This window comes from Tachysurus fulvidraco, chromosome 25 (genome assembly GCF_022655615.1).
Source record: "Tachysurus fulvidraco isolate hzauxx_2018 chromosome 25, HZAU_PFXX_2.0, whole genome shotgun sequence".
NCBI lineage: Eukaryota > Metazoa > Chordata > Actinopteri > Siluriformes > Bagridae > Tachysurus > Tachysurus fulvidraco.
In genome coordinates, this window is record NC_062542.1 from 722,984 (window position 1) to 745,483 (window position 22,500).

At 40.6% G+C, this 22,500-nt stretch overlaps 6 protein-coding genes across 9 annotated transcripts in view; 4 read left to right on the forward strand and 2 right to left on the reverse strand.

Annotated features, from left to right (window-relative positions):
• atp2c1 (ATPase secretory pathway Ca2+ transporting 1) overlaps window positions 1-739 on the forward strand; it is a 24,640-nt gene extending 23,901 nt beyond the window's left edge. Inside the window, exon 27 of the mRNA XM_047808744.1 lies at window positions 1-739. This exon is cut by the window's left edge and continues 1,773 nt beyond it. The gene's annotated coding sequence lies outside the window, so the exon portion shown is untranslated.
• A 382-nt stretch (window positions 740-1,121) lies between these two features.
• On the reverse strand, window positions 1,122-4,901 carry LOC113647712 (protein asteroid homolog 1-like). The gene is made up of 5 exons (XM_027154622.2): window positions 4,745-4,901; window positions 3,313-4,646; window positions 2,963-3,173; window positions 2,669-2,837; window positions 1,122-1,941 (listed from the first exon to the last, which is right to left on the reverse strand). The coding sequence occupies exons 2-5, from the start codon at window positions 4,609-4,611 to the stop codon at window positions 1,581-1,583; spliced, it is 2,040 nt and encodes a 679-aa protein (XP_027010423.2). The 5' UTR covers window positions 4,612-4,646; window positions 4,745-4,901; the 3' UTR covers window positions 1,122-1,580.
• Window positions 4,902-6,226: 1,325 nt separating this feature from the next.
• Window positions 6,227-8,610, forward strand: rpp25l (ribonuclease P/MRP 25 subunit-like). 4 transcript variants are annotated; one of them, XM_047808749.1, is made up of 2 exons: window positions 6,227-6,313; window positions 7,420-8,610. In XM_047808749.1, the coding sequence occupies exon 2, from the start codon at window positions 7,425-7,427 to the stop codon at window positions 8,076-8,078; it is 654 nt and encodes a 217-aa protein (XP_047664705.1). In that variant the 5' UTR covers window positions 6,227-6,313; window positions 7,420-7,424; the 3' UTR covers window positions 8,079-8,610. The 4 variants fall into 4 exon arrangements, with proteins under 4 accessions (XP_047664705.1, XP_047664703.1, XP_047664704.1 ...); XM_047808747.1 differs by having other exon boundaries at window positions 6,255-6,406; XM_047808748.1 differs by having other exon boundaries at window positions 6,278-6,413.
• Window positions 8,611-10,391: 1,781 nt separating this feature from the next.
• On the forward strand, window positions 10,392-15,084 carry LOC113647501. Its single transcript, XM_027154269.2, has 4 exons — window positions 10,392-10,454; window positions 12,279-12,391; window positions 12,541-13,761; window positions 13,864-15,084. Exons 2-4 carry the CDS (start codon window positions 12,352-12,354, stop codon window positions 14,277-14,279), a joined length of 1,677 nt encoding a protein of 558 aa, XP_027010070.2. The 5' UTR covers window positions 10,392-10,454; window positions 12,279-12,351; the 3' UTR covers window positions 14,280-15,084.
• cmtm7 (CKLF-like MARVEL transmembrane domain containing 7) overlaps window positions 11,985-22,500 on the forward strand; it is a 15,296-nt gene continuing 4,780 nt past the window's right edge. Inside the window, exons 1-2 of the mRNA XM_047808750.1 lie at window positions 11,985-12,000; window positions 22,066-22,275. Coding sequence (XP_047664706.1) covers window positions 22,156-22,275 — 120 coding nt within the window. The 5' untranslated portion in view covers window positions 11,985-12,000; window positions 22,066-22,155. The remainder of the gene's footprint in view (window positions 12,001-22,065; window positions 22,276-22,500) is intronic.
• si:dkey-11p23.7 (V-set and Ig domain-containing protein) lies at window positions 16,362-18,756 on the reverse strand. The gene is made up of 3 exons (XM_027154380.2): window positions 18,536-18,756; window positions 17,830-18,219; window positions 16,362-17,477 (listed from the first exon to the last, which is right to left on the reverse strand). Exons 1-3 carry the CDS (start codon window positions 18,582-18,584, stop codon window positions 17,032-17,034), a joined length of 885 nt encoding a protein of 294 aa, XP_027010181.1. The 5' UTR covers window positions 18,585-18,756; the 3' UTR covers window positions 16,362-17,031.

Genomic DNA, 22,500 nt, shown 5'->3' on the forward strand with positions numbered 1-22,500 from the left:
TTTGGGACTTCTGTAGACCAGAGTGTAACCCTTTTGTGTGTGTGTGTGTGTGTGTGTGTGTGTGTGTGTGTGTGTGTGTGTTGAGGAAGTTATCTGTTTGTTTGACAAGTTTTTTTTATCAGTTAGCAATGCTATCAGTTACATTTTTTAATCCTTTTGTCATTTAAGGTTTTTTTTTATTTTTATTAAAACGATAAATTTACGCAGCACATTAAACCAAGTAAAAGTCAAACTCTCAGTCGTTGTAGCTGCTGTTACTGCGTACAAGCCGAAAAGCCCACACACTAATTACACCCATCCTCATTCCTTTGGTGATGTAAATGTCTGTCTGTGGTCCAGGGGATTATTGGTGATGCCTAGTTGACAGCAGCGAGCAGCTCTTCTCAGCTCCACACACCTTTCTTCATATTGAGGAACGATACACTGAATTTGTGCAGTCTGTTATGTTGTTATTTCTTTCCTCTTTACAGCAGTGTGTTTAAACGCTTCCTTCGTTCTTATTCGCCAATCACTGAAGTAGTGACTTTGTTTTACACCATGTTCTTGGGTCAGTGTAAGTGTTTTATTGGGTTCTTCTTTTCCGAGAGTGAACTGGTCACAACCGAAATGGAATTTGGGTGTTATTATTAATTTTTATTATTTAATTTATTTTCAGTTATGCACAATTGAAGTTCATGATCTATGTTTGCTGTTTCACAACATGATTGTACATTAAAATTTCTACAAATCTTTAACAGAAGAGAGTTTTTTGGTTTTTTTTGGTCCAGGGTTATTCTTTATCGTGACTTTTATTACCTTCGTGCTCTGTTGTTCCATCCAGATTCGACTGAAGCACATTTTGTGAACCCTGTGACCCGTTAGAAAACGATAGCCGGGTCACGGCACCAACTAGGAGCAGCAGGTAGGTCAGGAAACCTCAGGAGACGTCACTGAATCTGATAATAGTTAATAATGTAGTTTATATTCTGTGTTTACACGAGAGGAACGCTGCCTTATCACACAGAAGAGATGTGATGAATGACTGAAGGGTTGAAATGTCTTTTAGACCAAACACACTTCCATACTTCCATGGAAAAAATAATATACCACAGAATTCTGGATTCTGATTGGACACTTTATAGTTATGATATTAAACTTTTATTCACATCTACAAAAACAAATGAAACAAGACACATAATCTCTGAGATGGTGAAGATTCCTTAAGTGACAGATAATAAAATGACATAGAATAGAAATTGTCCAAAAACTGTTAAAATGATTTCATCTTGTTGCTTCTCACTGAGGCTCTGGAGACACCTTCAGGTCTTTATACTTATTTAATATTTCAGAGGTTTCTTTCCTTCCTTTCTTTCCTTTCAATATAAATGCATTTCTGAAATGCTCAAACGATTGCTCCTGAAGCCGAGCGTACAGTAAAGTATTGTGAAATTAATATGGTGCAGGTTGTAGACGACAGGACCGATGATCAGCATGTGCCTAGTTTCTGTTTTATGCAGAAACGATCATTAATACATGAGTTAATTTGTGTGTTTGTAATACTGTATTAAGCAAATTAACACAATTTGTAACAACACATGAATTTACTTCCTGCTCTCACGCTCCTGCTTCTTAGACCTGGATTTTTGTTTCTTGCGTTTGGTTTGGTTTTTCATGTGAAAGCTGCAGGTTTGCTCGAGCACCTCGTCATCTTCAACCTCGTCTTCAGCCATCAGATGTGTAAACTCTTGGCTTAGTTGGTCCACCACTGCTGCCTGGCTCTCACTTGGCTTCGTCCTCATCCTCATCCTCATAAGCAAGTCGTCGTCCAGCTCACGCTCTACTGCAGTCTGCAGATTTTGGTAAAGCCTGATGGCGACTGGAGCTCCGGCGAAGAAGGACTCGGGCTCGATACCTCTTTTCAGCTCGCGGGTTACACCGTGCACCAAAGTGCCACAATACAACCTGATTAAAAAAACATGACAAACAAAACAACAGTCCTGTTATAACACACCTGTCAAGTTCAGAACAATTCACATTGAACTCTGATTTATCTGTTTCTGTATTATATAAGTGAGAAAGGCTTCATGACCACGGGTGACATAACTAAGTGTGACTTTAACACAGATTAAAGGCAGGGTGTGTGTCTCGTCCCGTGACTCAGAGCCTCATCAGACTCCACTCCTTTCTACACACACTGTAATCCTGTGATGACTTTTATATCTTTTAAGGATTATTATCTGCCTGATCTCCGGGTGGGACGAGAGAACTGACTTATTTACGACAGATATAGCTTTAAATTGGTGACTGATTAAAGTTCTTTTACAGGTTCCAAAACCTTACTAAACCTTAACCCTAATATTTGGGTTCTACTCTTTTCTTAGTGCCAGTTTTAAGTTTGCAGGCTTTTGAACTTGTCTAGTTCTAGTCTTTGAGCTCCAGTGTTTAAGTTCATAAGACTTCCTCACTTTATCACCTTCGGTTTCCACGCAGCAGTCAGCTCTCACATGACAGCTCCACCCGACGTAGGTGAGGACTAACGCATGCTAATGTGACATCATGCAATCACAAACACTCATGATGTATGCCCCGCCCACTGAGGCAGCAAGGCCAATGTAAGATTTTAGCATCATCTGGATTTAAACTCATGATCTCTGAGGGGAAGTCAGTGTGAGATAAGAAGTGAGCGTACCTCGCTAACTCCGGCTCCGGCACCGGATGATTCAGCAGCTGGTTCAGACAGAAGCTGTCCTTTAGACAGGACTGCCACTGACACAAAGCGTGAGCTAAGTCCAGATCCAGCAGATTCTGACCTTTACGACTCTTTAGCTTCCTAAACCTCAGAATAACTGGTTCAATGTCTGCAAAGCAGGAAATAATAACAGCATGAATCTTCACATCTCTGAGTCTTGGTTAGTTGCACAGTTTGGAGATTGTTAACATTAATGCTGCCATGTTACATGTTATCTGTTTTTTCCACACTTACCCTCAGCCTGTTCTCTGCTCAGGTGTCCATAGGCCAAGCTGGTCAGTAAAGCCCAGAACATTTCTGCTCTCGGCTCAGGCGTCGCATGTTTTAGCCAGAAACATGTGACGTACACAGCGAGCTGCAGAGCTTCAGGGACATGGAGTGAATCAGAGATCAGAGACGCGCCAAGAGCCTCCAACATGACCTGCAGACGCAAATGCTGCGTCACCTACAACACAAGAGCATCAAGCTTTCATCTAGAGAAAAGAAGGAACATTTACTGTTCCACATTTAGTAAAAAAAGTATAGCTTTTTTTTGACAGAAAAGAAAGGTAGAGACAGTACAGAAGATAAATCCTGAGCTTTACCTCCCACAGTGAGTCCAGGTGAAGGTGTGTCACTACACCTCTGGGTAGAACAGCTGGAACCATGGAGCTGGTCAGCGTCATCCCCTGTCTGCTGTACTCCTCCACGTCGGTCTGCTGTTCGTCTCCAGTAGACCTGCTGTCTGACTCCACCTTCTGCCACCTGGTACACAGCAGTATGCCGTACATCACCTGTCGTATCGGACGAGACGTCTCTCTGCTGCTGCTCAGCTCAAAGTTCTCCACCTGGGGGTTCAGCATGACCCTCTGCAGTGTCACGACATCAATGATGGTGGAAGCCAGCTTGCCTTCTGCCAGAGGTTTTAGAGCCCAGCCTGGAAGATTCTGTAAAAGGCCTGGAGGAACGCTCTGAGGTTCTCCACTCATGAAGAACTGACCAATGGAGCTGGGATGGAGTCTGTACTCTGCCATCCCCTTATTTATTTCTTTTTGCATGTTGTCTGATTTCTTGTTCTTTCCCATGGGGCTGAGGAGAGCAGCGATGGCTTCTTTCGGCCCGGGGAACTGTGACAACCACATGAGTACGCCATCGACCTGGGCTGTTGCTCCAGGTTTACTTGAGAACTTTGAGAAGTTTGGAAATGCACTCTTGTCCAGTTTGGTGTAGTCGTTTCCCAGAATGACGGCAAAAAGTGAAAGATTATATTTATTCATGCGGTTAAACGCAGCACAGAGATTTTGAACACGGTATGACTTGGTAGGGATGAAATTTTTACTGTTGTGTCTTAGCTTTCCCACTTTCCTCCACTGGAAATGATCAATGGGCAAAACTCCACTCCTGATGTTGAAGATGTAGAAATCGCTGTCGTTGGACAGAACAGGACAGTTCCACTCGCTGGCCAACGCGGCTGCTTCCCAATCCGCCTCTGCCAGACACTGAATAAAGGGAATTCCCAGTTTTTGGAGGATCTGCTTGAAGACATGTTTGGTCAGAATGGGTAATATATCTCCTGAATGGCCCCTGGACAAGGAATTGGCTCTTCTGATCTTTTCGCTCCAGCTTATCTTCTGGGTTTCAAATTTTTTGTCACTGACGTCGGCCCCTCCATCGAGCACCACGTAGGGCTCAATATCACACATTCTGAGATGTTTGAAAAACAGCGCAACGATTTTCTCAAAGTCATCGAAATCCCCACCGTGTACTTGGTCCAGATGTGACCTGAAGTACAGATTGTAGGACAAATTGGAGCCATCAATGATGAGTTTGCTTTCTCTAAAGCAGCGCGGCTTCAGGAAATCACCGTTGCTCTCGATGTAGCTGTAAAGTCCGTGAACTCCCATAGTTCAATGCTAAAAGTTCAGTCCTTGGAATGATACTAACAGTGAAAATAAAGTGTTAGTGTACATTTACATTTACAGACAGATTATTACAATCATCGTGTATTAAGAAAAGAGGAACAGAAGACAAACCAACCTGCTAGCCTTCAGTAAACAACATGAAGTGTGAAGAAATATCACATCTGCTTTTCTTGTTCCTCAGGTTCTCTGGTTGTGTCCCAAACCGGTCCTAATAAACAGTGTCGGATCAGATCTCATGCTGGAACGAGCTCACACTCAGTAAACTAGGAGGTAAATTAGGACACAGCCCAGAAGAATCCGGCAAAAACATCCGGTCTGACTGAAAACGAAACCTAACAAAACCAAACAAAACCTAACAAAACATTTGATCTGCTCGTGTTAATTTTCATTCTTGTGTCAATACTGTTGTAGTATTAGATGAGATTTCAGTGTTTTTATCATTTTATATCATGTAAACACTCAGTATTATGAGTTTAATTCTCACTACAGTTCACTTCCGTTCAGTTTTCGGGTTGATTTCAATCAAAACAATAACAATAATAAGAAGAATGTCACGTTGTTTTAGTGTTTATTCTGGAGGTCAGTTGCACAATTATTTATCGGTGTTATTGTTTAATTTGTACTTTATTTGTTACTCGGTGTTTTTGGTGTTGTGGACTTTAATGACCAATCGATTTCAGTTAATAATCACTAAAGTGCCCTCAGCTCTCTGTTATTACTTATAATATAATCAGAAAGACCTACAAACAACACACTTTGTTCACAAATAAACATTTATAAACAGATAAATTAAATAAGAAAATAAAAACATTGGCCAATTTACAATAGACTAACCTTTAACTGGTTTATTTTTTTAAAATGGACATTTTCATGACAAATTTTAGTGACTGGCGCCGCCTAGTGGAGTAAATACATAAACATATATATATATATATATATACACACACACACACACATATATAGTTTATCCATCACTTCTATACTTGCCAAAGCAAGAGGAATATATTAACTCATAACTTCAGGTCAAAGTAGCCCACTACACCACCCCGGGGGCCTAGAACCAGGGAGCCTTAAATTAAGCTCTAAACACACAGGTTCAGTTACAGCTGAGTCAGGAATCAGACTTGGATCACAACAATCACCTCCCCAGAATTGATTACTGGGCTCACTAAGCCAGAGGACACCCAAAGTATGTGCACCCCAACACCACAGCACATACAACACCCCTCTGTTATAGCACCAACACTCATGTTATAGCCCCGACACTCATGTGTATGTGTGTGTGTGTGTGTGTGTGTGTGTGTGTGTGTGTGTGTGTGTGTGTGTGTGTGTGTGAAAATATATATATAAATTAAAAAAATATTATATATATATATATATATATAAATATATATATATAAATTATAAAATTATATATATATATATATAATTATAAAATTATATATATATATGTGTATATATATATATATATATATATATATATATATATATATATATATATATATATATATTTATAATTTAATATTATATATTATAAATATATAATATAAAATATTGTAAAAGACAATAGCCTTTTTTTTTTTTTAAATTAATGGCTTAAAAAGAAAAAAAAAGATAACCCGGCAGTAGATCCAACAGGACGACAGGAGCACTTCCCGTCGCTGCTCGTGTTGACATGCACCATGTTAGTGCTCTTATCTTTGCCATGCAGTGATTCAGCATTAAACCAGTGCGATGTGTCACATGTGAATGTCCAACAGCCCGCTGTGTGGGGCAGGTAAATGGTGTGTGGAGCAGGTCCACTGATGTGCTAACGGGGTGTAGCTGATGTGCTAACGGGGTGTAGCTGATGTGCTAACGGGGTGTAGCTGATGTGCTAACGGGGTGTAGCTGATGTGCTAACGGGGTGTAGCTGATGTGCTAACGGGGTGTAGCTGATGTGCTAACGGGGTGTAGCTGATGTGCTAACGGGGTGTAGCTGATGTGCTAACGGGGTGTAGCTGATGTGCTAACGGGGTGTAGCTGATGTGCTAACGGGGTTTAGCTGTTGTGCTAAACGGGTTTAGCTGTTGTGCTAAACGGGTTTAGCTGTTGTGCTAACGGGGTTTAGCTGTTGTGCTAAGGGGGTTTAGCTGATGTGCTAAGGGGGTTTAGCTGATGTGCTAAGGGGGTTTAGCTGATGTGCTAAGGGGGTTTAGCTGATGTGCTAAGGGGGTTTAGCTGTTGTGCTAAGGGGGTTTAGCTGATGTGCTAAGGGGGTTTAGCTGATGTGCTAAGGGGGTTTAGCTGTTGTGCTAAGGGGGTTTAGCTGATGTGCTAAGGGGGTTTAGCTGTTGTGCTAAGGGGGTTTAGCTGTTGTGCTAAGGGGGTTTAGCTGTTGTGCTAAGGGGGTTTAGCTGTTGTGCTAAGGGGGTTTAGCTGTTGTGCTAAGGGGGTTTAGCTGTTGTGCTAAGGGGGTTTAGCTGATGTGCTAATGAGGTAAATAAATGATATGTCGTTTAATAAGAAGGGAAATGGAATAGTTTAGTGAGAGGAATAAATGTTTTATACATAAAAATATAATCAGAATTTCAGGCTTTATGAAATGTTGTGTAAAAAACAAACATTATTTTACAGAAAATGTTTTTTTAAAAAAACAAATATTACAGTCTTATAAGTCAAATTTGTACCTCCCTGTGGAAGTGTTTTAGAAAAAATAAATGATATTAAACGGGATGTTAGATGAAGATATGAAGTGTAACAGATTAAACTGTAGCTCATCCTGAATCTGGTGTTTGGGTTTATTTCCAGGTGAGATGGAGAACTACAGAAAGACAGATGTGGTCGAGCAGTCGAGTGTCTGCCCGTTTACTGACCTTCTCCATGATGGGGTTCCTGTGGTCCGGGTTCGAGACGGCAGCAAAATCCGCAACCTGATGAGGTTCTCTCAGAGCCGGATGGAGGGCAGAGCAGAGCAAGTGCTAGAGAGTGGCGGCGGTCGCGAGGAAGCGGAAACAAGTGGCGAATCCCAGCTGTGCCGCCAGATAGTGTTTACGGGCGGTGGCCCGAGCGTCTCTAAAGCTATCACGTGTGTGGAGATCCTGAAGCGCCGCTTAGGGGGGCTGCATCAGGTCACGCGGCTGGTCTACAGCTCGCTGCAGGAGATGTGGGAGCCTCTGGAGCCGAGCGCAGGACTCGACAGCATCACTGTGACCCGGAATGTCCCCGCCATCTGGATCCTGCTCTCTAGAGACCCACTGGACTCGAAATTGGCAGGATATCAGGCACCCGGGACCTTCGACGCGCTGTGGGCGCAGGTCACTGCTAAAGAGGAGCGAGAGAATCAGAGGAGAAAGAGTGGAGGAAGAGGAGGCGGAAGTGGAAGAGGAAAAGGACAAGGACCACGCAGACAGATGACACGCCCCAGAGACGTACGGAAATCTTCAGCACATGCATCAGGAGCACACTGAGGCAATTACCGGGTTTTACCCAAGTTAACCAGCCAATCAAAAACAAGAATATATAAGACATCACAATAATAGTTCATTATCACGTTGGTTGGTGAATTTGGTGAGCTGCGAAACATCAGATAGATCGTGCTGCAGAAATAACGTCTGTAAACTCTTACGCTGCGTCGAATTATCACGAACCTCACACTCTCTAAAGAAATGATCCAACGAGTGGTGATGTCATTATCAGCATATTCATATCTCACTAGAGAGTGTTTAAGAAAGATTCTTAAATATTTTTTTGTGTTTTCATTTTTTTTTCTTTTTTAGGGAAGAAATGAAAAAGCTCACAGGAAAACTGGTCATTTCATTTAATCTCTTTCTGAATGTGTATTTAAAGTGTGAAGATTTACCGGGTTTTCATCAGATTAAAGCTCAGTTTCTTCTTTAATGTCATCATTATTTAGGCATAAATAAATGTACATCCCTGAAAACATGACCTTGTTTTACAAACACTCATTCTTTTCTGAAATAAAACAGATTGTTGCAGAAATTCTTTTCGCTTTGGTCTTTGTTCCACTTTGAGGTTCGCTGTAATCCACATCCCAAACTTATTTACGTTTTTTATTTATGTAAATGTTTTAAGGAGCTTTTTACATTTAAAGGAAAAGTTCACACTTGTATGGAAATGTCTTCAAAACTATTTTTTAATTTATTTTTGTTTTATGTTATTTCTGAGTAAAGAAGGCTGATGATTCTCTTCATCATTAAAGTGATTCACCGACTCACCCGATTCAATTAATGAAACAAAGGAATGATTCATAGTGATGACTAAAAAGATTCATTGTTTCGATTGATTCTGTGAAAGAGAATGGAGCTGAAATAATAAATTAAATTATTCAGTAGGTTTTAAAACGAGTCAACCGATTCTATCAATGCTGGTGGAGTGAATCTTTGTTATAACTGAGAGTGATTTAAGTGAGTCATGCAATGATAAAGGAGCAAAACTCAGTCATGAACAAAATGATTCACAGATTCAAGTGATTTCAACAAATTCGGCACAGACTGCTGTTGGAAACACGATTTGTTGTTCAGTGAATTTACTCACATTAAAATGGCCAGATGTTTAAAAACAAAAGCTAAATAATGAACATAAACCTACTTAAATGTGTGGTTTGGAATGATGAATGTGGTTGTTTACACGTACAGAAATATAGCGTTTGATTTTATGACTCCATCACAAATCTTCGTCTAATCTGGGCGTCTGATTAAAGGACAAGTTCACTTGTGTACAAACTGAAATCCCAGGAAATAGTGAATTTAATGGCAGTGAACATGGAGCTGATAAGAGCAGGTTAAATCCGTGTTTAAACCCGTGTTGCCGCCGTGAGGAGTCTGATTCCTGTCTGATTATATTCCCAGTTTAAATGTAGATTTCCCAGTTTAAATGTAGATTAAAAACTCATCGCTTTAGTCAGGCGTACACATAATACATCCCATAATATCATGCACCAGTACATCAGACCAGCACATTTTTATGAACAGCAGATATGTTAATCCCTTTCCACTGCTTCTCTCTTTGTACCCATCCCGAGGCATCCAGACACTGTACCAGCTCCCAACGTCCTCTGTGGGACGAAGCCTTTGGACGTCCACTGAGCCGAGGCCGACTCTAAGAATCCTGAGACATCTCCAGTTAGACTCTGTGGTACTCAGGAGATCAGAAGTCCTTGAACCTCACACCAATACAACATTTAACTGACTGTATATTACAATCACACCCCCAGTGTCACCCATATGAGGATGGGTTCCCCCTTGAGTCCGGTTCCTCTCAAGGTTTCTTCCTTTACCAATTTAAGGCAGTTTTTCCTTGCCACTGCTGCCTGAGTCACCTCAGACTTGCTCATAGGGGATAAATACATACACATTGTGAACTATGTACATCTAATAATAATCTAGAATTTTTTATTCTGTAAATTCTTTTTCTTTTATTATTTCTTATTTCTTTTATTATTCCTTATGTTTACCTTCTGCTCTATGTTTATGTTCTGTAAAGCTGCTTTGAGACAAATGTCTATTGTAAAAAGCGCTATACAAATAAACTTGAATTGAATTGAATTGAATTATGATTCCGATCAAAATATGTGAATCTTCTCAATTCACCACACAAACCTTCTTTAATGTGGTGTTGAGGATCATAAAATTGGGTTTGTTCTTCAGGGAAAGTAAAGTACAGACTCTCCTTGTGTTTTCTTTGGGTTTCATGCAAAACTTTGTGAAAATTCGTAAAGTTTGAAAGTCAAATATGTTCGATTGTAAACGTGAGCTGGAGAACGGACTCGCACGACCTACGCAGTCAGTCTGGAGGATCGAGGAGTGAAGCGGCTGCACCGGCAGGTAAACGCCATTAATCTTAGTATTAACTTAAATTGTATTTTTATTTGTAACTTTTATTCTATTTCATCCCATTGATCGAGTGTGAGGATGAACAGGAGTCTGATCACTAAGGCGTGTACTTTAATGGCTCGTGTCTTTGGTCCTGTTTTAATTTTAAAAAAATGCTGAAGGTTTTAGGGCTACGTTTAATCTAAAGTGCGGCGTGTTTTAATCCGAAAATCCCGTCATTAAGTGATGAATCATTGCTGAAAACGGAACAGCTAAGTGTTCGGTGAACGTTATTGTGGTTTGTCCCACACCATGGTGGTTTGTGTGTTAATGTTAGATAGAGGTTTGTGTGTGTGTGTGTGTGTGTGTGTGTGTGTGTGTGTGTGTGTGTGTGTGTGTGTGTGTGTGTGTGCGCGCGCGTGTGATCATTAAGCCCTAATTCTGAAAAACATCCAAAAAAGAAAGAAAGAAAAACAAACCAACAACTTTGATATAAAATGAAATCAATAATCCTGACCAGGTCTCATGGGCTTTAGTCGGGTATTTGTGTCTGTGCGCTTTTTTATCCTCGATATTCATTACACACACATTTAATTTGGCAGAGACTCGGAGTTAGTAGTTTTTTGTGATTTCTCAGCGAGGTTCACACTGAATAGTGAAATCTGCAGATCAGATCATCGGCATTTTATTCAGAACTGTTCGCTCCTGTTTATCTGGTCAGCTGTAATAGAGTTGGCTAACGGCTGGTCAGATGCGCCAAAGTCGCATAACATCTTATTACAAAGAGCAAAACAAAACAAAACAAAACAAAACAAAACAAAACAAAACAAAACAAAACAAAACAAAACAAAACAAAACAAAACAAAAACAAAACCTAAAAAACAATGCAGATTTAATTTGATCCTTTTTTGGTATAAAATACATCAAAAATATAAATATATAAACATCATTACAAATTAAGCACTTGAGAAGAGTTTACATATAAATCTGTTTATTTTATTTCCTTATCTTTATTAAGTTAAATATAGGTTTTAAAAATCGAACGTTACGACACCGAGGACTCGAGCTCGAACTAATTATTAAATGTTTATAAAAATCTAATAAATATTAGACAATAATGTTCTGCTTCATTCGTTATTCATTTCCTGGATATTTACAGATGAACCAGTTCAGAATCAGCCAAAGATAAATAGTGTAGAAGTAAAAGATCTTAAACATAGACAAGATTTTACATTAAATCATTTTATGTTAATTTGACTATTGCATATCCTCAATATATTATTCAATCAATATTTTATTTGTTTGTTTGTTTGTTTGTTTATTTTGCAGGAAATCTTTTCCAATAATATTTTAGTAGAAAGAAAAATAATCCTTCAAATCAAAACCACGGAAAAGTTTCTTATGGGTGAAAAACACAAGCAGCTTGTGTGTGTGTAGAAGATGCAAACTATCTTTGCCATTTACAAATTTGCTCATTTGCACACACACTCCTACACACACACACACACACACACACACACACACACACACACACACACACACACACACACACACACACATGCCCTGATTATGTCAGACGATACGCAAATCTAATACGTGACTTCATCACTTGAACGTTCTGTTTTTTTAAAAGAATATCGAGTTGCTTTTATTATTTAGTTTTAAAAAGTTCTTCAAGAATTCTTAAAGGCTCTGAGCTGAGAAATACTTTCTGAATGCTGTAGAACTGAATGTGGAAACTTTAACATATTCCCCAAACCCAAAGAACTCTTGAGAATTGTATGTGCAATAAATGACATGCGAAGGATTTGTTTGTGTTTGTGTTTCTGTCTAAAGCTCAATAGATCTGTCAGAGTCCTGAGTTTCATGAACCCAGCCTGCTAGAAGAGCTCCATTCTCCTGTTTCATCATGTTGCCCATCGTACTCATCATAGCTATACTGAGTCAAGGTAAGTCACCACTTTGGGGCTTTTTATGGCTTACTGTAGCTCTAGTTCTGTGTTTCAACAATTCAACACACAACATGCCCATATTCTGACATGTAGAGATTAGGAAACTCCAGTCTACGCTGCTAACCCATTGTGTGTGATTTGAACAGGTCACGCTACTGACTATGGTACAGCATTTGTCACAGCGTTTCCAGAGAACCTTGCTTACTACTTTCCATCACCGCTCGTCCTCCAACTGAAAATCACCACCTTATTCCCTAGCACTGTTATAACAGTCAAGATGAACAACGTGGTTATCCTAGAACAAACCATCGCCAGCCAACAGGTGTCTATTGTGAATATTGGTAGTGCTGAAGTAAATCAATTTGGAATCCGTGGGAACACGGTCATTGTGACCAGCAGCAAGAACATCACTGTGTTCTCCATCAGCACACGAGGAGACAGTGTACAGACCAATGTGGTTCCACCTACAGTAAATCTAGGGACGGAATATCTGGTTCCTGCCCTTAATTACACAGATTTTGCTGTGCAGTTGAACTCCTATAATATGTCTGGGATCCTCAGCTCAAGCTCTGACCTGCTGGATTTCAGTTACAGACTCATCATTATTAACGCAAGAGAAGTTGTAAACAACATCGTTGTGACCGAAAAACTATCCACTGGAAATAAGGAGACGTTCATCACACTAGACCCTTTCATGTTGACCCAGCTGTCAAGCAGTGCTTACTGGTATAAAGTCACCTCTTCTGTGGAAGCGGCCGTAATTCTTACCAATCCATGCATCGACAGTGTGAATTGCAAGTGTAACATGATTGCGCACCAACTCCGACCCACCAAATTCATGGGAACAGAATTCATTTATCCACCATTTAACGCCACTAGGAACCGTCTTTTTGTGACCTCGGACCAAAGCGTTGACCTCAGCTGTAACACTGAGACCAAAACTGTTCAGCCTGGTTCCCAAGATTTGCTCCCGTATTTGCCCGGTCTTGTCAGTACAAACCCAATCCTCACAACCTCCAAGCCATCATCACTCACAGTAATCAGTCCTGGCCTCATTGTTAACCTGATCTCCACCGACATGTTTTCTGGCTGCTTCTTGGTGCATTCTAAAACGACGGCCTATTCTAATGCTTTAGTCATAGTTGAAACGGCGCAACAAAATAGTTTGCAGATCGGCAATGCTGCCGCTACCGGAACAACCTGGGAAGTGATCAGTGGTACCAAATACTCATGGGATCTCATACCTCTGACTTTTCCATCATCTGTTATTTGGCATCCTACTACACCGATTGCTGTGTATGTCTTTGAGAGTGCGGGGACGCATTTTCTTTATGGAGGTCCGGCAATTTCTATCAACGACGAGCCAGGTAAAATCCCGCAGAATATAAAAGCTTAAAAATCTACTCCAATGGTATCTAATATGATATTGCTTTAACCATGTACTTAGTCTGTGTTTGTTTGCTCCACAGACCCCAACGGTTGTGTTTTGGTTCCCATGAAATTTGATCTCTCTAACATCACGATGAGTTGGCAATCGTCTCGGGCTCACTGCAGAAATAAAGGTGAGCTTCTGGTGAGTCCCAACTTGAACTACACACAAAATAAAATGGCAGCTGCACTTAACAACCTAAATATGGAAGGTGTTGCGTGGCTTGGCCTGCGCCGCAACCTTGTCACCTCTGAGTGGAACTGGAGCAGATCTGTCCCTTTCGACTTTGCCAACTGGGACACCAACCAACCAGCGGGTGGCCTGTGTGCGTCCATAATTATAGAACCGAATGGGAATTTCACCTGGAGTACGGAGCGCTGCTGCTCGCCCATGCTGCCTCTGTGTGCCACTGATATGGTGATCCTCACCACCTTTACAGATACTAATCTTAATTGAGGTCAGGAGAACACCACAGGCTACCAGCTCTGGCCCAACCACCAGCCTGTCAACCATCTAATCATCGGCAGATCAAATTTATTTGTTGATAAATGTGACCTACGTGTTTAATACGAGAAAAATATAATTGGCTCAAACTGTTAATTAAACATTTGCTTTCATTTGTTTTAAATTTTAGGCTATGAAGCATTTAACCTGAGCAACATGTATGCTAATGATGACGACAACAGTCCGTTAGATGGATGCTAATGGTCTTATTAGCGTAGTGCGTTTCTATCGACTTATTTTAACTCTCTGTAAGAGCGCTACTATAAAAGAGATATAAGATTCCTGCTCAGTAACTTTATAGCTACCGAAGCAGCTCATTCTAACATGTAGCATTAGCCCTTTCCAGTACAGACAGAATGATTGTGTACGTGACCAGCCATGTTCTCATTAACATGTTGAATCGAACGGATAAAAACTGGACAGTGGACATTTCTGTTTGGGAAAAGCAGATGAAATCAGATGGCAGTGCATTTAACTCTCTCTTCTATATGTTTCATCACCTCTAGCTGCATGCCGATAAACATTATAGTATATTACGCACGACTGGAAACTTAGCTTTACTTACTGTATCCTGTAAATGTTTATCCAAGACATATTATATGCAGAAGTAATAATGCAGTTCTGTTGCATATTAAATATTATTAAATGTACTAATATTTTAACACTTCTGATGATTTTATTCCTAATGGGTTTGTTATTGTATCTGTAGCTTATATATATATATAAATTCTTTATTTGTCAATGTTTCTTAACAAATATGTATGCTGTAATAAAGATGAATAAATATTTAATATAGTTCCAAATAGTGTCTGGACAATTTGTTGCGATATAAAATATAATCGGTGTATGAAGCCATCTACATGCCGTGTGTGTGTGTGTGTGTGTGTGAGTGTGTGTGTGTGAGCGTGTGTGTAAAATTGTGTTAAATCTTGGGCTGATTATTCAGTATAAAGACCCCCTAAGAAGCAACGCTTGCTTTTTTCCATCGTTTCCAGTTGATAAAACACTAAAAATGAGGACGATGTTTAAACACGTCAGAGAAGAACTGCATGTTCACACAACGGGCAAGTAGTCATGTGACCTACTGAAGCTCATATGACCTACAGCATGGAAAAGTCTGCATAAATGTTGTGCATGCAGTAAACATGGACTTTGTAGGGTGATGAAGACGTTTACATGCTGCATTCTCTGACTCCTGTGATTTATAAGCCGTCATCGATCAGAAAAACAAAAAATATGAATATAAATAGTAAAGTTATGTACTTTATGAGACCGGTAAAAAATATTGTAAGGATTAAACGTTTTGTTTATTAATGGGATATAATTTACAAGTAAACTTTTAATCAGGAGTAAATTATAGTTCTGATGTTTTTACTGAAGCTAAAAAAATCAAACTGAGGCAGAAAACAAAACAATAATGATGAAAAATTTGACGTGTAAACAATACAACAACCACATGCCAATGATCGCAGGGGGCGGAGCTTGGTTTAACCCTCTGGGGTCTAAGGGTATTTTTAGGGCCTGGAGAAGTTTTGTCATACCCTGACAAAAAAAATACCCTTTGTGCTTTATTCAGTTGCTTATAAAGATATAAATGTCTAAAGTCTAATATCACTGTAATCAGCACAAACAATAATATGTGAGCAGCTTGTATGCACATGATTGTGTTTTAGAGAAAACAATGTTTATGTGTGGTTAGTGAAAAATGAAACATTATAAATCACTTGAATAAGGCCATAAAACACATACAGAACGTCGGTCCACAGGACTTTTGAGAACTGGATCTTGTAGCTTAGAGTTTTTGCTTCAAAGTTATGTGAAAATCATAACATAATAAATTGATTTAAATTTTCTAAGACACTTTTTATTTGTAAAGGGCAAATGTGAGTAGGCGTCAACTATCATGAATATTAGTGTGATTCACACCTGATAAGACAAACGCCCGCATAATGAGCTGCATAATGAGCTGCATAATGAGCTGCATAATGAGCCTTACAGGTAAGTGTGTGACTGAGAGAGGAGATACTGTACAAGAAAGAACGTGAGGACAAAATAAATGTGTATATTTTTTGTTTGTAGTTTATTTAGAATATTTAACTATCACACAAAATCACTTTAGAAGTTAGTAATAACACAGACGACACAATCAGGGCAAAACTGTGCAACAAAAAAGGTATCAACAGGAAGAGTGCAAGATACAAAAGGGTGTGAGGTTTGTAGAAGCCCCACTGACCTACTCTGTCACATAGCACCCAGAATTATAGTTATACATCTTTGTGCCACTCTAGGAAACAGTTCCTATTCAGCTGAACACACACGTGAACATCACATGCCTGGCATTTCCAAGGCGTTTCCAAACACACAGGTCCGTATTTCATGTACTGAGTCGTCCCTGTGTCTCGGGGTGTGTACAGTACGTGGTCACCTGAATCACCGGACCACTCCTTACTTTCTTACGGATTACATAAAAATAGATTATTTGTTTTTTTAATTATTATTTATTTAAAAATAGACATTTCAAGCTTTCTATGCATATAGTTATCTTGTATTTGAGGCAAGTATTCGCTGAGATTCGGGTTGTTTTATTTATGTGTCTGTGCAGATTGAAACTGAAGTTCATTTCGGCCTTAACAGTAGATTATGCCACAAAGCGCATAGACGTGTTCATCGACTCCAGAGGGTTAATCAAGTAGCTGATCGGTCATCATTTGGACGTTTGACTCAGACTTTTGGACTCAACATGACATTTAATAAACAAACCTCCCAGACCTCCCAGGAAGAGGAGGAATTTAACCGCAAACGTTATCCCAAGCAGCAGCGGTACAGTTAGAGCATCATCTCGGCTGCTGTTGTTCTTGGACTTTTCTGGACTCGGAGGCAGAATGTAGACCGTCGCCTGGTCATTGCCGAGAGGGTTAGACGCGGTACAGGTGTACTGACCCCCTGGCTGGATGTCCAGGAGGTGGCTGGTGGTTCTGTGGCGATCCGGAGCTTCCTGTTGGAGCGGGACTACTTCGTTATCCGAGTCGAGAACTTCATCTAGACCTGTCCACTGGACGTCAGGTAACGGAGAGCCCTGGACATGACACAGGGCTTTGAGTTTTGTGTCTACGCTGCCGGCTATGGACAGGCTTAAGATCCGTGGTGGAGCTGGACATAAACAAGAAATACTCAACAACAGAAAGCAAAGACAAATGAGACGTTTACAGAGAAGTCTTGAAGACATAACTGACACCGAGGGAACAGAACTTTACATTTTTAATCCAGTTTTGTATGTAATAGGAATTAAGGAAACAAAACTGTCGACAAATCACTTCATTTTCATTTAATTCTTACTCTTTAGTTTGAGCAGTTTATGTCATTAGTATACATTACACTATAATGTCTTTATTATAACAATATCAAGTGTGTTTGCTGATTTTAGCCCTAACTTTAACTTTAACACTGCTCAGAATACAGAAGGAATAAATCTCTGTGAGAACCTGCCCTGAGATCCCGTTACCTTCCACTCGGAGCCGAGTGCCCATTTTGTTCTCGTAGTTGGCGTGCGGTTGGTCGGGCAGCTCGACGCTGCAGTAGTAGCGGCCGTTGTCCTGTAGGCCGGTGCTGCTGATGCGCAGGGTCAGGTCGTGCTCTCTGTGGTTTCCCTCCAGCCGATATCGCTGGTCCTGGTCCGGTCCTGTGTCACACTGCTGGCTGCCGTTGAGGCTGGAGCAACGGAAGAGCACGGTGCTGGTGCGTGTGTGGCCCAGACGCCACACCACGTTCATAGAGGAGTGCAGAGTGTGTGTAGGGTGTGTGAAGGAGCAGGGCAGCACTGCAGGGTAACCCTCGATGGTCCGTACCTCCGGGGAAACCTGAATGGACCAGGTGTCATCGTAGGCTGATAAAGCTAGAAGGAAAAGAAATGTTTGACCCTTAAATTCTACACAAACCTGACTTTGTAAAGGCACTTTTATTTTTTTTTAAAGCTGAAAAAAGAAAATGAATTTATTTCTAGATATAACTTACAAAAATTTCATCCTGGGTCTGGATTAGTTCTTTAACAGACAAGGATTCGGATGTAAACCGATAGGAAGAGAATGCTTTTTTCAGCAGATTACAGAAAAAAAACCCTCTAATCACTTGATCAGCTGATTTTCTGGACACAACAGATCTGCCTTATTCACCTGATCGGTGTCTTATAGCTGAAATAAAATCAGTCTTACCTGAGAAACCGCTCAGGAGCAGCATGATGGTGAGCCGCAGGATGTCCATGGCCGAGTCTCACTGTTCCTTTAGTGGCTGGAAACAAGTGTTATGTCTTTAAAAACAGACAGTCAACATCTCTGACTCAGGGTGACATGACACACACCCAGACAACACACTGAGCTTCGTCCAACAATAAACACCTCTGGTGTACAATGAAGTTCTTTATGTCAAAAAACTTTAAAAAATTCTGGTTAAACTCTAGCAACATTATTATTATTATTATTATTATTATTATTATTATTATTATTATTATTATGGGTGCACAGTGGCTTAGTGGTTAGCACGTATGCCTCACACCTCCAGGGTTGGGGGTTCGATTCCCACCTCCACCTTGTGTGTGTGGAGTTTGCATGTTCTCCCCGTGCCTCGGGGGTTTCCTCCGGGTACTCCGGTTTCCTCCCCCGGTCCAAAGACATACATGGTAGACATCTCTGGAAAATTGTTTGCAGTGTGTGTGTGTGTGTGTGAATGAGAGTGTGTGTGTGCCCTGTGATGGGTTGGCACTCCGTCCAGGGTGTATCCTGCCTCGATGCCCGATGACGCCTGAAATAGGCACAGGCTCCCCGTGACCCGAGAAGTTCGGATAAGCGGTAGGAGATGAATGAATGAATGAATGTTTGTTATTATTATTATTATTATTATTATTATTATTATTATTATTATTATTATTATTATTATTCCTGAAGTTATTACAAAGTATGGATCTAACATGTTTCATGGACTTTTCATGTTGTTAGATGTAATTATAAATGGATAAAAATGTGATTCTTTATACTGTATAAATGAATAATAGGAATAAACGACAGTAACCTCGCTTCATCACAGCACCCCATCTGCTTTATTCTGCAATTACTCAACAAAGTCTGATGTATCAGAGAGAAGGCAGAAATATTTTTAAACGTCTTTTGTTTTATTGCTTGATGATTAAAACCAGAGCAAAAACCTTCTAATCCATTATATCCATTAAAGTACTAACAAAGTCAGACAGACAGACAGACAGACAGACATACAGATGGATAGACAGACAGTGAGACAGACAGACAATGAGACAGACAGACAGACAGACATACAGATGGATAGACAGACAGTGATACAGACAGACAGACAGACATACAGATGGATAGACAGACAGACAGACAGACAGACAGACAGACATTCAGATGGATAGACAGACAGTGAGACAGACAGACAGACAGACATACAGATGGATAGACAGACAGACAGACAGACAGACAGACATACAGATGGATAGATGGATAGACAGACAGTGAGACAGACAGACAGACAGACAGTGAGACAGACAGACGGATAGACAGACAGTGAGACAGACAGACAAACAGACAGACAGACAGTGAGACAGACAGACAGACAGATGGATAGACAGACAGACAGACAGACAGACAGACAGATGGATAGACAGACAGTGAGACAGACAGACAAACAGACAGACAGACAGTGAGACAGACAGACAGACAGACAGACAGATGGATAGACAGACAGACAGACAGACAAACAGACAGACAGACAGATGGATAGACAGACAGTGAGACAGACAGACAGACAGACAGACAGACAGACAGACAGACAGACAGATGGATAGACAGACAGTGAGACAGACAGACAGACAGACATACAGATGGATAGACAGACAGTGAGACAGACAGACAAACAGACAGACAGACAGATGGATAGACAGACAGTGAGACAGACAGACAGACATACAGATGGATAGACAGACAGTGAGACAGACAGACAAACAGACAGACAGACAGATGGATAGACAGACAGGTCCTTCGGGTTGATGCTTCTTCCTCCTCTGGGTCTATGTCTATTTTTAAATTAAACTAACTTCTGTTTCCTGTGGAACATATTTGCTTCTTCCTGTTTGTGAAGTGAACAGTTACTTTTCTCCTTAGCACCTAATGGATCACTATGACAACCAGTTCAGTGGAAGGAACTCTATCTGATAATGCAAATGGCAAAAACAATTTCTGCTTCAATACGAATGCAGAAAATATGAACAAAAAATATAGAACTTTTACATATAATAAGTAACATATTGAACGTATAGCAAGTGTCCAGCGTCTCAAATGTTCACTAAATCTGAAATATGTCAGTAATTTGCTTTAGAATTTAGACAGAATTTAGAGGTATAGCGTCATCCCAAATCTTTGGCACCCTACGTTGATTAGATCTAAAATAAAGAGCATGTGTTAATGTGAGTCAGCGTTGTGAGCTCAAACATGTCGATTTATCATTTTCCCCACAACAAATTCTTTTTAAATAGTGAATTTGTTTCCCCGGATGTACTGTTGGAGACACTCATAGGGGACGTCCTAGGCATGACCTTTAGTGATTCACACAGTTAATGAAGGAACTCTGAGCTCCAGCTGTCTAGTATTTTGGATGTTATTTGAGGTGCTGATTAATGGAAGGGCGCACGGTGGCTTAGTGGTTAGCACGTTCGCCTCACACCTAGAGGGTCGGGGGTTCGATTCCCACCTCCTCCTTGTGTGTGTGGAGTTTGCATGTTCTCCCTGTGCCTCGGGGGTTTCCTCCGGGTACTCCGGTTTCCTCCCCCGGTCCAAAGACATGCATGGTAGGTTGATTGGCATCTCTGGAAAATTGTCCGTAGTGTGTGTGTGTGAGTGAATGAGAGTGTGTGTGTGCCCTGCGATGGGTTGGCACTCCGTCCAGGGTGTATCCTGCCTCGATGCCCGATGACGCCTGAGATACGCACAGGCTCCCCGTGACCCAAGAAGTTCGGATAAGCGGTAGAAGATGAATGAATGAGTGTTTAATGGAAACGTACACTGACTAACACTGTAGAGTGACTAAACACAACACATAAGGGATGTCATGACACCATGTTCAGTTTATTCTAAACTCTGATTGGTCAGACGGAGAATTCATGTTGATGAATTCTCGCGACCAGCAGCTCTGACTGCAGTGGACATGATTGTTGTTTCTATAGCAACAGGTCACATACAGTAAGCTTGTACGGAGAAACTTCACACTCTTTAGCCTGAATTTTTAGCATAAGCATCGTCTTGCCAAATGCGCATGCGCAAGAGTGAAAATTCCGGACAACCCTTTAGCGCCAACCTTTCTTACCCATATTAGGGTATAAATTAGTCATATTTTATTCACTTTCCGTTCATATCGATGTGGAATTCTGTGTGATTTAAGTCATAGTTCAGCTGCACATCTACTAAAACTGTTCCATTCCATTGCGCCTTAACTGGGAGCTTCAGTCTTGTAACTCCGCCCTCGTTCCTATATGGGCGTGTCCCAAACACCGCCATATGGTTAACAGAGTGCACTACACAGGGTGACACGCGCGTTCACGTGTATTCCGGGTGTAGGCTAGTTGTACTTTATTGTAATGTAGCGGTTTGGTCTATAACCAGCGTCACACCCTGAACATTAGAAAAAACTCTGGTTTAGAGCAGAAGTACACGCATTTATACAGAATAACTTACAGTACACACACACACACACACACACACACACACACACACACACACACAGGACCCCATATAAGACCCTTAACGTTATTATTTTTTACTTAAACAAAATGTCGCACATGATTGTTACGACAACATCCACCACAACAACAACAACGACTTCATCAGATGGATGTTTAGACTTTGGTTATTGTCGCTCTTTTCAAGGATTATTAAAAATCGCCCAAGTGGTAAGGAAATGCTTCGTTACTTACTGATGTAAACATCTTATGTTAGTGTTTTAAAGCTTCGCAGAGAAGACACCAGTGTCACTTCTCATCAAGCCTTAAAGCTGCGGTTTGTAACATTTTCTGGGCCAGAAATTCACATATTATTGTAAAGGTGCGTGTAATAAGTATACATATATATAAAATTCTTAAGAGTGATTGTACTTGTAATATTTTTATTGTGACCTG